The sequence below is a fragment of the Manacus vitellinus genome, unplaced genomic scaffold (assembly GCF_001715985.3).
Source record: "Manacus vitellinus isolate BGI_N305 unplaced genomic scaffold, ASM171598v3 scaffold_3_pilon, whole genome shotgun sequence".
Lineage (NCBI taxonomy): Eukaryota > Metazoa > Chordata > Aves > Passeriformes > Pipridae > Manacus > Manacus vitellinus.
This window is the reverse complement of record NW_021940535.1, coordinates 337,665-355,188: the sequence shown is the minus strand read 5'-3', so window position 1 is coordinate 355,188 and position 17,524 is coordinate 337,665. Positions and strand designations below refer to the sequence as shown.

Below are 17,524 nucleotides of genomic sequence, written 5' to 3'. Positions count from 1 at the left end.
AACCATGGGAGTTGTGGTCTCCCGGGTTCTCAGACAATATTTGATTGTCATTGGTTAGAGGGTCACGTGACATGTTCAGGCGTGGTATTTAAACCCAGGCAGTTTGAATAAACGGTAATTCTGCTCTGGCACTTGTTCGTGTTTGAGTGGGGTTCGTGCCTTGAACAGCACCTCAAATGGCCGTCCGATAAGGGACTTCAGCAGGTTACCGGCAACCAGGAGCAGAAGCTCTGGGGAACCTGTCCGGGGGTGTCCATATCGCCAAAACCAAAAGGAAGAAAAGAAAGAATTCAGCGCGCTGGGTTACCTCTGCAAAAAGGAACAAAAAAGGAAGAAAAAAGGACCAGAAGAAAGGACAACAGAGCTTCAGCACAGAGGTAACCAAAAATTGGCGAATATGGGAGGGTGGTTTACCCGTCAGGAGGGAAATACTCCAAAAATCAAACAAACAGCTGAAGCTATCTCTCAACTTTTACAAGAACAGAGTATAACCGTAGAAGAAAGTAAGTTATGGGACTTGTTACATTGGATTTCGTTGCATGAAATTGCATTACCTCTGACTGAACCTTGTCAAGTGTCAACTTGGAGGAAAATAGGGAACAAAATTATTGAAAAAGCCAGTGAGGGAAAAACAGATGCCCTCAAGAATTTGGCTACATGGAAAGACATTATGATAGCCTTGAATAAGCACTACAGAAAGGCAAATGCACCCGGGAGAGTGGACTTCCCCCCTCCTCACTCCTTTCCCCTCAACCCCCCCCCTTCAACCGACCGAGTGGGGCAGGGGGAGAATGCACGTTGGTCAGGGGGGATGGGGGGGAGGGGGAGCCCTTGGGGGGAACAGTGCAGTGGCAGCGTGTGGTGTGAAGGAGCATGTCTTGGGGGCTGGCAGCATGAGCACGGCAGCGGGGGGGGATGCTGGCTTTATGCCAGCGCCCATGGCTGCAGTTGAGACCATACCATACAGAGCAGCAAGTAGTGCTGCTGGAGCCGAGGACTGTTACAGAGCAGCGTCTACCCCTGGACCGTTACGGGGTGACCGTTACACGACGGTTGCACAGTCAACGTGCAGAAGGAGAGTGGCACCGGAGGCACCGCCATGTTGCCCCTGCCATGTGCTGGAAGTGAAGCCACCACCCCCAGGTTCAGGCGTTTTGCCGGGAAGGGAGGAGAATGACTATGATGGACAAATGGACAGCGAGTCTATAGAGGACACACAAGGAGAAACAGCTTCAGGATTGGGTAGAGGTCCCTCCATAGGTTTATGGGATAAATGCAGGGAGGAAGCATCTCGTGCGGGTGATTGGAAAGTGGTAAATGCATGCCCTGTTATAAATCGACCCCGGCAAGGCCCCCAGTACCAAGCTTTATCATACGAGGTGATCAAGGATTTAAGGCAGATAATTAAAGAGAGTGGTGTCTCCTCACCATGCTGCCTTCCAGGCACTTTGCTATTCACTCAAAGCACATACTATTTTTTCTTTAACATCTGTTACTTTTTATTGTTTGTAACTAGATGTGAAAAGTTGGAAAAAATAAATCCTTTTTCAGAATTCCATAAAAAAAAAAAAAAAAAAGGGGGGGGGAAAGAGATATGGGTCTGTTCCCTATGTGTGTAAATCTACATTAACATTTCCTTAAAACAGGGATAATCACAAAGAAGCAATAAATGATACAACAGAACCAAAATAAACATATAAACAGTAACCAATACAGAACCAAAACTCCATGAGTCAAACACAATAAAGGGTTTAAGAGTGCATGTGTAAGGAGAGAATGAAACGGTGGCCACCGGAGTATGAATGGGAAAGTTGAGTGGACGCATGTATGTGTGTGTGAACGCAAGTACACTTTATAGCAAGACGTCTTAAACACTACTTCAAACAACAGCACGTCAGACACAACATCTACAACCCAACACATTTCCCTTTTTAATAAAAATGATGCCATTACACAAAGTCACCCTCAGATAAAAGGTTATCCACACCTACAAACCCTGGGTAATTTGAGATTGTTTGAATATTGCACGAACCAATAAAGTTGTAAACAGTTCAATAAAGGCCTTGTGACGATAGGCCCTGTTTTTTATAATTAGTTGAAATAAGATTTGTTATAATAAGAATGTTAAAAATGTATTGTTTCTCAACTTGTTAATAAAAAGGGGGGGAGATGTGGCAGGAAGAATGCAGCAATGAACCATGGGAGTTGTGGTCTCCCGGGTTCTCAGACAATATTTGATTGTCATTGGTTAGAGGGTCACGTGACNAACCATGGGAGTTGTGGTCTCCCGGGTTCTCAGACAATATTTGATTGTCATTGGTTAGAGGGTCACGTGACATGTTCAGGCGTGGTATTTAAACCTAGGCAGTTTGAATAAACGGTAATTCCGCTCTGGCACTTGTTCGTGTTTGAGTGGGGTTCGTGCCTTGAACAGCACCTCACACAATGAACAGATCCTGAGGAAGAAATGTAGACAAGAAAACTTTTTTGTTATTTCTAATGTAAGAAGACAGTTTCTATTTAAAGAGGGCACTCTATCCAATTGTCCTCATATACCTCTCTAGAAATCCTCTGGAAAAACTTCAAACAGGGACATGAATATTTTACTCTATATTGGCTGTCCACCCTGCTTAGCTACAGTTATTCCGACAATGCTTATGTCATCAGAGTTAGAAAGTGCAACCAAGAAGATTCAGCCCAAAGAGAGATGGATTCATCTGTAAGGTCTGGGTATGCCTGGGAAGATGTGATTATATCAGAATGTCTTTTGGTTCCTTTCAGGAAACCTGTTTATCTATGTGTTTGTATATGTAGATTATATAGATGTAGATGAAGATATAGATTTTTTTTTTTTTTAAAGTAGTATTTGGGCAAAGGAGAAAAAGGATTGCCAAAACAAAGATCTTTTCTGCTGGATTGCATTGTCTGTGATGAATGTATACATTGGCTGCACTGATCTATTAGTGAGTTGGTATCTTTTTCTTCTGCACAGATAGCATGGGGACCTTGTAAATTGCTCACTGATGCAATTCTAAGACACTGTTTTAAAAAACTAAGCTTTCAGCATTTCATTGGATTTATTTAGACTGAATTGTCACATTTCCCACATAAACTACAACAGGAAATGGTAACAACCATAACAAAAGTACCACACTTCCCTAATGTTTCCCAACTAAAAGGTTCAGTCTGATTTACTGTCCTTAACAGGATCATAACAATCCTGTGACATGTATCGTTAGACATGTAACATTTTAAAGAGAAAAGACTGGCCCAGAAGGAAAGGTAATCATTTGGGGTGGGTGGACTAAATAACATATTTGAATCTCTTAAAGGATTTGCTGAATTACACCAGGACTATGAAACAGAGCTCAGAGTACCACCCAACACATGGTCTTTTTCCTATGCCATCCATACGCACAAGAATTTTAACCCCTCCCATCTCCATTAATGAAACAAGGGAAAATGCAATGGTTTTTTCTGGACTCTAGAAGTTTCCAGTAGAGAACTGAGTCAACCCACAAAGGTTGTAGATGCCCCAACCCAGTCAGTGTTCAAAGCCAGGTTGGACAAGACCTTGAGTAACTTGGTCTAGTGGAAGGTGTCCCTGCCCATGGCAGGGGAATTTGGGACTAGATGATTTTTAAAGTCCATTCCAGCCCCTTAACATTCTATGATATATTGCTTTTTCTTTCCGTTAGCTACATCATCAACTCCAGTAAGAACATTCCATTGTAGCATTTGCTTTGAATTGTTTTTCTACCTTGATGGAGCAGATGTGCTGGTTTTCTAGCCAAATTTCCCTCTGGATATAATTCAGTTTCCCTACAATGACCTTAACTTTGGCTGTGACTCAGCCTCTCTCTCATTTAAACACAATAGTTCTAGTGCAAATATAGCATGTATCCATAGAGGTAATTGAAAGAGGAAAAAGAATGAATATGGAGTGTTCTGTATACAGGAAGTAGTTCACTTGGCAACATCATTAACTGAAGTAGCCTTGCCTGAATGTACGTCAGTCCTTCAGTGACACTGACAAACTTACTTTGTTTGTCAAGGTTGAGTATTGGCCTTCCCTTTAATCACTAATGTAAATGCTCATGACTTCTACAGCCCTTCATGTGATACTAGCACCCACCAAAAGGAGATTATTAAGTCCATTTCTGCTATCAATTTGTAGCTTATATTAAAGCATTTTTAACTTCTGCTTGCTGGACTATGAAACTATGTATCTATACAGACTGATGTACAGAAGTGAAAATACACTGTGGTTTGCATTTTCTTCACACAGAATTACTCAGCATATGAGTATATCCATATAGCAAGGAAGCTGACTGTCAGTTCTCACATATTTACCTCTCTTTTAGTGATAAAAAATTATTTGGAGTCCAAGGTCTTAAAAGAACTACAAATTTTAACAGTTGGTATTTACTATGCCTGTCTAATGCAAACTTTCAAAATCTACCACCCAGTTGGAGGACAGGAACAGAACCCCGGAAGCATTTAGACTCACATGAGAGTTTAGACTAACTCGAAAACATCACTTGTTCTGTACTGACTCATGCTCCTCACTGAGTGTACATCACAGGTGTGACGCTGGTTGCACCAACAGAAGTGGAGAGCTGACCCCTCACAGTGTTGCTTCTGAAGGTGGCCAGCTTTGCTGCTCCAAATAAATGCCTGCCCTTTACCTCCATTCCTTCCTCTCCAGCTCCTAAAAGCACAGCGCTGCCCAGAGAGGGCTCAGGACAACTCCCCATGGCCTCCAGAGCCAGGTCAGGCTATCAGGACAAGATATGATTTTCAAAGTGCCTTTAAATGAAAAATCTCTTTTCTCTCCTAAAAAGAATAAATGCTGAATGCAAACTGCAGGACAGTGTCATATGAAGTAAGAATTCTGTGGGCAGGTGGGTTTTTTTTTCCCACAAGCTACTTAGCATGCTTGAGTCCTTTTGAATGAAAGTGTTTGTGAGGTTTGTTTGCAGTCCCTGTTTTCCCTGCTCAAATATGCATTTCCGCAGCATTATAACCATACTTAATTCTGAAGGAAGCACATGATGACACCACAATTATCCAGGATTACACTGTTGAAAATTTAGGGGAAAAAACTGAATCCTACGGGTTTTCTCATTTCTATTAAAATCAGATTCTGTGGTCACATCCCAACAACTCTGTGTGTAACACAACTGCTAGTGTTACATGCTAACACAAACAGAAGATAGCAAAAGGGTTGTACTTGAAGGAAGGCTGAATACACAAACTTTATGTGTTATGACTCTTTAGCCTGAAAAGAGAAAGTTGCAAGAGACTCTAATAAAAAGTAAATGAAATTATGAGTGGCACCAAGAATGTAAAAGGGAACAATCACTCATTGTTCCTCACGGTCCAAGAAGGGAGTTGCCAAATGAAATTATCGATAATAATAATAAATTTGAAACCAATAAAAAGATGTGATTTGTCACCTAATGCCTAAGTAAATTTTGAATTGTATTACCTCAGTGTCCAGTACACAAAAGTACCAGGGTTCTACAGTTAATTAGACAAAGTAATGGAAGAAATATCCATCAGAGTTGAAGTTAGAGATTTGACTTCTACCTTGGCTCTCTGGAACACAGAAAGCTGCAGGGGGAGGTGGGGAGGACACACACATTGTGCTGGTTTTGTTCTTTTTTCATTAAGATCTCTGCTATGAAATGTTGTCAGGTATGTGATGGAGAGCTAAAGGGACTTTTGGTCTGACCCAGCATGGTTGTTCATGTGTTTATAGCGAAGATGACATGGTGTTTGAAAGCAGCTTCTACCCTCACTTACTAAAAGCCCAGGCTTTTCAGGATAAGACTATTAATTCCAAGATCTTCTCTCCCGCAGCACCCAATTCCATCCAGACACTGGGTGAAATAACAAAAGAAATGACAAATTCCTGTATGGTCTTTGATTTCATAAAACAATTACTACTGATGTAGTGCGCAATGAGGTGAAATAGTAGTCTGAGTAATTGCATCTCAGATAACACATTTATTATCTTTCCTACTACCAATGATGGAAGTATTTGCAGTTGCTGGAGCAGATCACTTAATCTATCGCCTTTAATTCCTTTGTGGACTCACTCAGCATTTTGCAGAAGTACCTTTTAATTTTTGTAAACTTCTTCCCCAAAACCTGGCTATTTCTTGTCTTCCTGAGTGCTAAAGTGGACTCAGTCATAATCTGTGGCTTTTCCACCTGAAAAGCACTGTTATAGCTTTTCCTAGTGCTCAAAATAAAATGAAGATGTTGAAAATCTAAGTGCTCAGTTCTCAGCACTGGATGATCCTGTCTCCTGCTAAAGGCATTTGAAAGCCTTTTCAAAGATAATATAAGGTGATGAAGAAATAAATTCTACATGCTTATGGTATTTTCTTCCTTCCATTGCACCAGAGATGTATGAGGTCTAAGAAACAAAGTTCAGAAGATCAATGAAATAAAGAAGAAATACGCATTACAAGCTAATTCATCTCTGTTATTCGTATTTTTAATGGATGAGAAATTTTAGTGGTTTTGTTTGGGTTTTTTTTAAGAAAACAAAATGTTACTCAAAGATGCCCGCATCCTGTTTAAAGCAAGGGAAAACAAGAATAAATACTGTTGGGAAAAAGTTTTGAATACTTATTTTGTAAGTGAATTTAAATACCATCACTCTAATTTAGCAGACAACCCAAGTGCTTAACATTCATTTTGCTAGGAGAGGAAATGGCATTAGCATAGAAAGTATTCTGATTTTGGAGCTTTGGTACATAATTATCTCTAAATCATTCATGATGCCAAACAATTTCTAGTCCTGTTCATATTGATGTTGAGTTTTATGTTTGCTTGACAGCTTGCATTACACTTGGCCTGGGATAACATCAGTGACAAAAGAGATTAGTTTTGTTTTCATATATGTTGTTTCCCTACCAACATATTATGGAAATACATAAAATCAGACAAAACCACAATGAATGCATTGACAAAGGTTTGGTTACACCAAATAATGTTTGAGTTTCCTGCATAAGCATGTATGAAAGAAATTAGACACTTAGTATGTAAAGCTATCTAAAAGATTAAGTCCTAAAGTTTATTCTACATTTGATAAGCAAACATAATTCAAAGCTCTGATCATGTTTGGGGCAAAAGTTAGATCACTGTTTTCATAAAGAGATGTGGACAGAAAAAAACCCCCAGTGCTTTTCAAGGCACAAGAAGGATGAGTGGTGGGTTGACCTTGGCTGGACACAAGGTGTCACTTTATCACTCTCCTCCTCACTGAACATGGGGAGAGAATATATAAGTCATGGTTTAAGAAAAGGGCAGGGAGAGATCATTCACCAACTACTGTCACACATAAAATATACTTGACTTGGGGAAATTGATTTATTACTGATGAAATTAGAGTAGGATATTGTTAAGTAAAACAAAATCTTAAAGCCCTTCCTCCCACACCTCCCTCCTTCCTGGGCTTAACTTTATTCTTGATTCTCTACCTACTCCTCCACAGGGCACAGGGGAACAGGGAATGGAGATTATGGTCAGGGCATCATACATTGTCTCTGCTGCTCTTTTCTCCTCATGGGAAGGACTCCTCACACTCTTTCCCTGTTCCAGCGTGGGGTCCCTCCCACAGAAGACAGTCCTCTACAAACTTCTCCAGTGTGAGTCATTCCCACAGGCTGCAGGTCTTCATGAACTCCTCCAATGTGTGACCCTTCCATGGGGCTCAGCCCCTCAGGAACAGACTGCTCCAATGTGGGTCCCACATGGGGTCACAAGTCCTGCTTCAGTGTGGGCTCCTCTTTCCCTGGGGTCACAGGAGCCTTCCTATGGGGTCAGAGCCTTCTTTGGGCATTCACCTGCTCCAGTATAGGGTCCTCCAGAGGCTGCAGGTGGATTTCTGCTCCACTGTGGACCTCTGTGGGCTGCAGAGGCACAGCCTGCCTCACCATGGTCTTCACCTGCTTTAGCATCAGGTGCACCTCCTCCCCCCCTCCTTCTTCACTAACCTTGGTGTCTGCAGGGCTGTTTCTCTCCCCTCTCTTCTCTGATGCAATTTCTTTGGCACAGTAACTTTTTCCCCTTCTTAAATTTGTTACCCCAGAGGTTCTACCACTATCACTGATGGGCTTGGCCTTGCTCAGTGGTCTTGAAGCTGACTGGAACTGGCTCTGTCAGAAATGGGGAAACTTCTAGCAGTTTCTCAGAGAAGCCACCCCTGTAGCCCTTCCTACTACCAACACCTTGCCATGCAAACAAAATACAATATTCCACAGGTAGAAGGATAATTGAAGCCAACAAAGTTTTCAGCCACATACGTAATCAGAATTGTGTAATAAGCACAGGGCAAATAGCAGCTTCTTTGGTTCAGTGACTAAACTGAAAAATCAGTATAATGCTTAGCTCTGAGTCAGACACAAGTAAGTGGGTTTTTTGTCTCCTGGCAAAAATGTTTGTTGCAGAGTAGGGGCTTTTTTGGTGGGGTGGTAGAGAGGAAATGAATGATCAAGGTGACATTTTCATCTAACTCAAACAAAACTTGTTATTTTTACCATTTACTTAAAGCTGGCTAAAAATGTGAAACATCACCCCAAAGCAAAAATTCTCATTTGGATTTTTTCAGTATCTCTTCAATTTTTGACAATCACTTCTTTTGAATTAGACTTAAGCTCCTAAATGCTTTAGCCTGACACAAAATACCACTCTACAACTAATAACACTTGCTGTCTTTCTTCTACATTTATTATTGCCTCCAAGTCCCAGGTTTTGAAGTTAAGAACAGCAAAGAAGTTGTTTAGAAGCAGAGAAAAGAATTAATTGTCTAGCGATGGATCAAGTAATGATTTTAAGTAATAAAGATTACACTTTTGGACTATGAGTATCTGCGCACCTGCATGTTCCTTTCTGCTTCGGGGTAGGATGCCACACCTTGTCAGAGTCCCTAGCAGGTAAGACACCTGTAGCTGGTATGCTCAAATTGGAAGGTAGTTGTTCTGTGAGGGGAACAAGGGGATAAGGGGAACAAGGGATAAGATGCAATTTAAAGGTCACCAATGTCTTTTGAAGAGCCATTTCATATTCTTCCTTCTCTTCAGTCATTCCCCTTGGACATGATCTTGTTTCTCTTTCAGGGCTAAGTGCTATATCAGGAAAAAGAGGCCTGATTGTCACTAGATACAACATAAATTTATGGAGCTGGGGAGCAAGGAGGACTCTCCTCTTGCTGAAGCAGAGAATTTCTATACATTATTGCACAGGCAAATTTTCCTAAATGGGCTAAGGATTATAACAGAAGCAAGGTCACAGATCTCCATTCCCTGACTGGTGCAATAGAAGAGCTGACGGTGAAAAATCAAGGAGGAATTTCTGCAATGTTCTGTATAAGTTACACATTCCTATATGCCTCAAGGAACATGAATGTTATCCCTGTGAAGCAATGCAACCATATGCCATCTCTGAGTAGAACTGTATGTAAAGGACCAGAAGTAATGTGAAAAAATGTTCCCCATAAAACCCTCAAAAAACCCTAGTTAAGTTACCCTCAGTGATTATGTGTTTTTCCACCATGTAACTGGATATTCCAAATATTTGCTTAAATCAAGACAAATTGTATTCACAATTTTTCAAATTGTCACATATATTTGTGACTTCATGTGAAATAGAAGCAAAAAGCAATCAAGCATCCTAAAAACTAGGTATCTAGCTCCTATGGCCTGAACAATGGAAAGCAGGCACATGAAAGTCTCAACATGAAAGGAAAACCAGGCACTTTCCATAAGATTTACATACACACCAAAACCTGTCAAGTTGCAAAATCATCTGCATATTTATAAAAGGTACCTTGGGGATGTACTGTTTGCCCCGTCTAGATGCTAGTAATGTACTTTGAATTGAGCTTCAAAGATCACATCACATCATGTTAATCTTCTATTAAAATTGCCATAAATTACATTATTAAAACTGCATAAAACCTTCAGAATGCATTCTTCTATGCAAATTCCAGCTTGCCTCAGGTGCCACTTGCTAAATTAGACACACTCATTTTTTCAAAAGAGCACAAAAAGGATTTTAAAAAGCACAGAAGCTTTTTCGCCCTCAAGTTATTCTACACTGCACTACTATGGAACAATTCTTCAGCAGAGATAAATTATGCTGAAATATGTCTTTTTGGATAGCAAAATGCCTTCATGTTACAAGCAAGCTTTTCCAGAAGCTAACAGTACAAAACTTTCTGATTTGTAACCTGAGGCAATAATCTCTAATGCAATTCATCTAACAGGCCATAAAAAAGAACTGAGAAATGGAAGGACACTGTCTTTAGAAGTAGTCTTACACTCCTGTAATTCCAATTTGCCACTGTTGCCAGATTATGACATCTAATATCAAGAGCACTATCAAGCAGCAAGGAGAAATACGTGTCTGCCTTATTAACTTTTTCTTCTGACAATAATGGAGAGATCAGCTTATTTTTGGAACAGAATTAGAAAGAGCACCATTATTTATATGACCTGAAATTTACCTTTTTACCTTTCTCAAGAAGACATAGCCAAATGCTCATAACTTATACGCTTGAGTAACCTGTTTTAAAAAACCACGAGCATTACATATATTACATAAGCAGGTTTTCATCAGAATTCTGCTTAGTGTTCATTGCTATGTAGCAGTCTTGGCTAGATTGACACATACAAAAACTGTATCTTGCAGGAGGCTGCAAAGACAGGCAATTCTTAAATGGGTGAGCAGCGTTGCCAAATGAAACTGTGAAGAATCTTGTTAATTATTCTTTGTCTGTATAATTGTGGAGCCACCATCATAGCTTCTTCACACCACTATGTTCCTGTACCAAAGGCATTCTCAGATAACAACATTCTGTGCCAGCCACTCTGTCACTTGATTTTTGGGACAACTGGGACAGAAGGAAATGAAGGTCCCATATTTTTACTTAATAATCAGGGAATTTTTCACTTGCTGGTCAAGGAATGATTATCAAGAAAAATTAAGACCAAAAGGCAGCTCTACATGTCAGCATAGGCACTGTATAGGACATATAGGAAAGGCTTTTTACTACTGTGAAGCAACAGTATATCTTAACAAAATCAAATAAAGCAAGCTAAAACCTCAATTTCTGGTAAGCCTGTAATACAGTCCACATATTTAAAAGGCTGCATCTTGTATTATATTACATTATTTTATAGTGACTATACTATATTCTATTGTGTTGCACTGCATAGAAGAATGTAGTACTGAAACAAAGACCTGTCAAAACGCAGGATTTCGATTTGACCACGAGGTGGGAGCATTGCTCATCACACATACCCCGGGCACAGGCTTTCACCGCATGCAGCAGCTGTTGAACATGTAAATATCCTGTATATTTCTGTGCTAAAATGTGCATGTTACCACTGAAATAATAAGTTGTCAGGACAAACACACAAAAAGGGAACCTTTTATTTGTCTATAGTTTGTAGCTGAAAGAGTATATTTGATTGAATAAACTGCATTTTGGTCCCTGGAACAAAGAGTTACACTGAAACCTTTGCATAAACATTGCAGAATCTCTTCCCAGTGAGAAAAAAAATGAGGAGGTGGTAGAAATACTCTGTGAAAGTGGTAATTACAGAATCATGCAATCAGAATAGTTTGGGTTGGAAGGGACCTTTAAAGGTCATCTAGTAAGACTCCCCTGCAATAAGCAGGGACATCTTCAACTAGGTCAGGTTGCTCAGAGCCCTGTTCAACCTGGCCTTGAAAGTCTCCAGGGATGTAGTATCTACCACCTCACTGAACAAACTGTTCCACTGTTTGCCTACCATCACTGTAAAAATTTCTTCCTTATATCTAGTCTGAAGTGGGGAAGAATAATTTTCTCATTTGTTGTTAGTTTCATGAGCAAAAAAAAGAAATTGCAAAAAAAGAAAGATTGGATTGTAGATAAAAATCATGTCCATGTGACTTCTTACAGTTTCACATGGGAAAATTAAGTTTTCCAAAATGGTTTAATAGTGTTCTATCCCACAGGAAACTTTTGATAAACTACTTGTGCTAATGATGTCCCTGATAGGGCTGCGTCTTTATGTGGGAAATGGCAGCCCCACATTTCTTTTCTTGGAATGGAAAAAAAGGGCAGTACTGAGTACGAAGCAATACCTTCCACAGAAAAAAAAGCCAGTACTATGAAGATCAGATTAACATGCGGAGACTAACCTTCAAGTTCAAGAGACTTGCACAGGATTTTGAAGCAGTTAAGTCTGAAATCCAAGGCATGCAGCTTGCATAGCCATCCTCAAGCTAGGTTTAATATCATTGGCTTTGGTATGGATAGACTCAGGGGTACAAAGCTCTGTCTAGATTCATAGTTCGTCGCTGTCTCAGCAAGCTTGACTCCCATTCCTGGAGGCACTGGAAGTATTATTGGGTAGCTTCAAGGTAATTGACACAGAAGCTACATTTCACACCTGTGACTACAGCGTAGATGTGCAGTTTCAACATCTTTGTTTCAATGGATGGATTTTATTATGTGTCCCTGGTCACTAGGTTTCTCACATAGTAGAAGGACAAACATATCAGAATCACTCTGGCATGTATGTATTCCTATAAGAAGATATTACAATGACTTTCTTTGTATATAATTAAAAAAGCAACTTGCATACAGATCCTACAAAGATTTATTCAAAATATATTCTGAACTTTCTTCTCTGGATGTAGGATGCCTGCACCACAGGACAGGGTAGCAGTATGATGTCGACTGAGTTCAGGGCTTCAGCTGATGCTAATGGGTAGTGGTGAGAAAGCTTAAGCCCTTGTGGTAAATCTACACACACAGGCACCTGTTTAATACAAATACCCCCTGAGCTACATACTGAATAGAGGTCGGAAAACCCAAGAACAGAACAGAGGTTGTAAAATCCAAGTACCCTTGACCCTGAAAAAAGTCCAGGCTGAGTTTAACTCACCAGCAAACTACATGTGGTGAGTGCATTATAGCCATAACCTCAATCTTTTTAACTCCCCAGCTCCATCTTTTTCCCCAGCATATGGCATGTGAAAGACCATGCACTGGCACCAGAGAAAACAAATTTTCGCGTAAACATTTCAGTAGCTTGCAAACAGCTATGTATTATCCATGGATCATGTTCCTTTTTCCATATGCCTCTCATGGCTGGTAAGGAGATTTGCTCTGGAGTAAGCAATGGACAGAACAGGTTGTGCTGTATTTGGCAAAACAGAAGTGCCACGTGCTTTATTTTCTTAGGTGCATAATTCACAATTTTTCTCTTGATTTTTATCAATGAGATCATTATCTATAATCTGCCTCTACAGTGTCTGAATGAAAAACATTCAGCTTACAAATTGTCCTTCTAATGGACTTGCATAGTTACAGTTGCTTATTCACTGTATTCAACTGGTCCCATGATATTAGTCTTTTCCCTAAAGGGATGATTTGTACTTGTTATTTGTTATTTTTTCTCCTGTAAGAGGAGAAAAAATAACAAATAACAAGTACAAATAACATCAAACAAAGATGAGCAACTTGCAAGCAACCAAATTCACACCCTCTATCTTCAAGTCTGCATGAAATATTCACTTCTTGGTCCTCCAGCCTAACTAAATAGGTGCCCCTAATCTTTCTAAGACCTTGACAGTGAAGGCCTTCAAATGTAACCTTGTCCTCAAAGTTAGGGATTCATGGGTCTACTCTCTTGGCTGGGCTGGTGCTCCTGAATACTCTTTAAAGCGCCACAGTGTTTCTGCATCCACCTGGTCCTGCAAGGGCTGCAGCCTTCCAGCACAGCTGTTGCTCAGCCATCACCCACTGGAGCAGGGAGAACAGTCATTCTGCCCATTAATCCTTCTGGGGTTTTGATAGTTACATACAGAGCTGCACATACTCATGAACATCTGAAAAGTAACATGTTATTTGAGTACGTGTGCTTAATTTCTGCATAACCGCACTAAGAGCTGTTAAATGGTATTTGTTCAAGACTGTTTTCCTGACAGACATATAACTCAACTATGTAAGTAATGTGACCTCTTAACAAAATAACTGAATTCTTCTAAACAATTGCTACTAAGGAGCCTCTTAAGAAAAAGCATATATTTATGTCTGAAATAAATACAAGCTTCTAGATGAAATTTTCTACATTTTTAATTGAGGTAAAATATTTTCTTCTTATTTGCCACATTTGCTAGAGCAATAGGAATTTAAATATTTCTTAAAGAGAAGTAATAAAAGAAAACATGGTATCATACTAAACTGCAGTACTTACAATGAAGTTGTCTTTCTTGACCATCAAAGCAAAGCACTGTATTATTTACATTTAGGAATAGCTATGATTCAGTGAATTTCACTGAGACATACACAGAAAATGCTAGAAAACTTGTTTCCATTTAGTTTGCTACCTAATACTTCAGCAACTGCCTTAAGTAATGTGGATTCAGATACTATCTGAGAGCCCTGTGGTACACAGGTGAGGAAGTGCATAAGAGTAAACACACCACAGAATTTAGAGTTATTTTTCCAGTTTGCTGAGGCTGCTAAAAATGTCTGTGAATCTCTACACTAGGCTCAGACTCATTTGAAATTATTCCCAGATGACCATGAAGTCATTCTACGGCTTGGAATTGCTTCAGTTCAACCATGTTTCATCAATTCCCTTTTCAGTAGAGGACCTCTATGCTGATATGTTCGCTGCTGCTTGCTTCTCACACCACTGGTTTGACAATACTGGGCAAATTCCCCTTCAGACAATTAAGTCAAGAAAGCTTTGTGTTTGTATTGGTGTAGTATAACGTGATCATGTAAAACAGGGACATCTTGTGCAGTATTTTTCTTAGCTCTGTTTTCTTCATCTCCAATGCAGCCTGTCCTTACAGACAGCAGAATACAGCCCAAAGAAAGTCAAAAGGATAGAATCTCACAAATCCGCATTTCCTACTATGCAACTCTAATAATCCAGGATTTTTCTTTCAGGCACTGCGCAAAAATTGATGGATAAGGCTTACCAGCTCAACTAAATGGTGCTAGGCATCATGTGAAAGGAATGATTTTCCCTCAGAATGCCTTAATGGCTTTTTTTCAAATCTAATGACTGTTTCTCTTAAGTCTGTTTCTGGTTACCACATTTTTTTTTTGTTTTAGAATAAACTACAGATATTTAGGAATCAAAAGATTGCATATAAAAATGGGTGACATTGTCCTTACCATCTGTTTTCTTTGATTCATCCCCCACACTGGACTTATCTCTTTTGTCCAACTTATTGTCTTCCTTTAATTCACCTAGAAAGAAGCAATAAGAAACATTATAAGGATTTTAATGCAGACTGCAGTTTATTAATGCCTATAACTCAATCAAATGGGAACATCCAAAGGAGATGTTCCTTAGGAGGAAAAGTCTAAATTCAAAAGGAATAAAGCACCAAAAAAAATTATCCATCTCCTACAGAAAAGCAAGCTTTACAATCTACTTTTAAATGTATTCTAATTTTTAAAACCATTTAAAGTGCACATGCAAACTCTTAATCCCTCTGATTGTATGCAGGCCATTAAAAACCTGAGTATAAACTTAATTTCAAAATCAGGACTCACAAACATTTATGCTTTTAAGGGACTAAGACGCTGCAAGACTTCATCATAAGTTTCTGTTTTAAAGAACCACCTTAGATATCCTAAACAGGCCTATATAATTTTGTCTTGCTTTCTCTTACCAGATTCTGTTATCCACAGATTCATTTGGGTTGGTCCTTTGATGACTGTATCAGGGAATAATCATCCTAGCATTGATAACTGCCTTTAGAGTCTCTGTAGCAAACCAGAAAATCAAGGCCTTTGGCAGAGCAATGGTTGATGCAAAATTAAAACGGCAGCTTGAGCTGGGGGGTATTTTATGAAGCCAGGAAAGTTAACCAGTCATTCTCATTTTCTGTCATCTATTAGTCATACAGCAGAGCACATCAGACTTTCCTAGACCATCCCTTCATTGAATGCGAATGCTGAATGCAAGATCAAATAAAAAATAACTTAAAGGGAGAGCTGCAGCAGAACAAAGCTATTTCAGTTGCAGTGTCCAAACAGCAGCAAAGAAGGTGTCCTTTCAGACATCCAGTGAAACAAGACCAGTCTGTCCAGATGGGAGCAGGCAGTTTGTCCTTTCCTCATGGAGTAATGGCTGTGAATTTGTAACACACACTTTAACACAAAAAGCTGTAAAAGTCTTGCTTCAGAATTTTGTAAACATGAGGTATGCTACAGGGCTGTATTAAAGTGATGCTTATTCCATTTCTATTCCTGTTTTGGTACTTCCCAGTCTTTGGATCAAGATTAAAGGTATTACATGTTAAAGAGGATCTGTTCTGCCTTCAAAATACTCATAGGCAGTGGATATTTATTTTTGGAACAGCTCCAAAAAAAAAAAAATTGAAAAGAAGCATGGTCTCCCTCTTCCACAATGTGCCCTAACCACTGACATGTTTGTTATTCTTGGATGGCAGTGGATCAATCTCTCTCTCCAATTAAGATCCATCATAGTAGAAAAGAGGAATGGTTTTCAAATCTTAAAATATTTAACAAGATGGGAAAAAAGCATGTTTTGTTCAGCTTTTATACAAAACTTTTCAGGTTTTTCTTCTTAAACTCTCTGTATGTGTGAGAGGAAAATGAAAGCAAGATGATACAGGACAAGAAGCACCCTCCTCAGCTGATCACACTGACACTGACTTGGGGTACTTGAACAGAGAGGTATGAGCAGATCTAAAGAGGGTTTAGGTGTCTGTTTGATAAGGGTGGCCTTAAAAAAAAAAAAAAAGGATACTATCTTCAGGAAATGAAATAAAAATGTACCTAGCAAAGCACAAAAGTCTTCTTGCATTTCCTCCACCATCATACAGATGATGGTAATGATGAGATAATAATGGTTTCTAACCATTGCATAAAGAAGTTGCTTGACCCTAACTGTGTGCAGGAAAAGATGCTGAACATCTACACCCACATTATTTCACAGTTCAGTCTCTCAGAGAAAGAACACAGGCAGTTAATGACAGAGAGACTTTAAACTCACCTGACACACAATTTCTGAACTTTCATTGAATATTATGAATAGGAGACTTTTGAGTATTGTAATATCTACCCTGCCATAGTGCCAGCAGCAGAGCAGAATGATAATCATAATGATCTTTCTGAAAGGGATTAAAGAAACAGAGAAATAATGAGGCAAATACATTACGATGAGATATTAACATAAGGGAAGCTGTACTGAATCCAGAGATATGAATGTGAAGATCATCAGTCTCCAAAGACTCTGCAGTGATTGTACCTCCTAAAGGTACATAATCCCATAAATTAAGGAGCAGAATTTCTTTTCCTGAGGAAGATGCTAATTTTCAGAAATCACTATAATTCCTTTCAAAGCACTTTTGACACCTGCAGCTGAGAAGCATTGCAGAAAAAGGTACTATCAAAATTACTAGAGAACACTTAATCCCCATGCTGTTAGAAGCATGTAAAACAAAGGATTTCAAAATAAAT

At 39.4% G+C, this 17,524-nt stretch overlaps 1 protein-coding gene across 6 annotated transcripts in view; it reads right to left on the bottom strand.

Annotated features, from left to right (window-relative positions):
- The window catches only part of LOC103755376 (calcium/calmodulin-dependent 3',5'-cyclic nucleotide phosphodiesterase 1C), a 190,300-nt gene that overhangs the window by 20,664 nt on the left and 152,112 nt on the right, over positions 1–17,524 (bottom strand). For all 6 annotated transcript variants that reach the window (XM_018075442.2, XM_018075443.2, XM_018075447.2 and 3 more), the window contains one exon: positions 15,206–15,280. In XM_018075442.2, the coding sequence (XP_017930931.1) occupies positions 15,206–15,280 (75 nt within the window). The remainder of the gene's footprint in view (positions 1–15,205; positions 15,281–17,524) is intronic.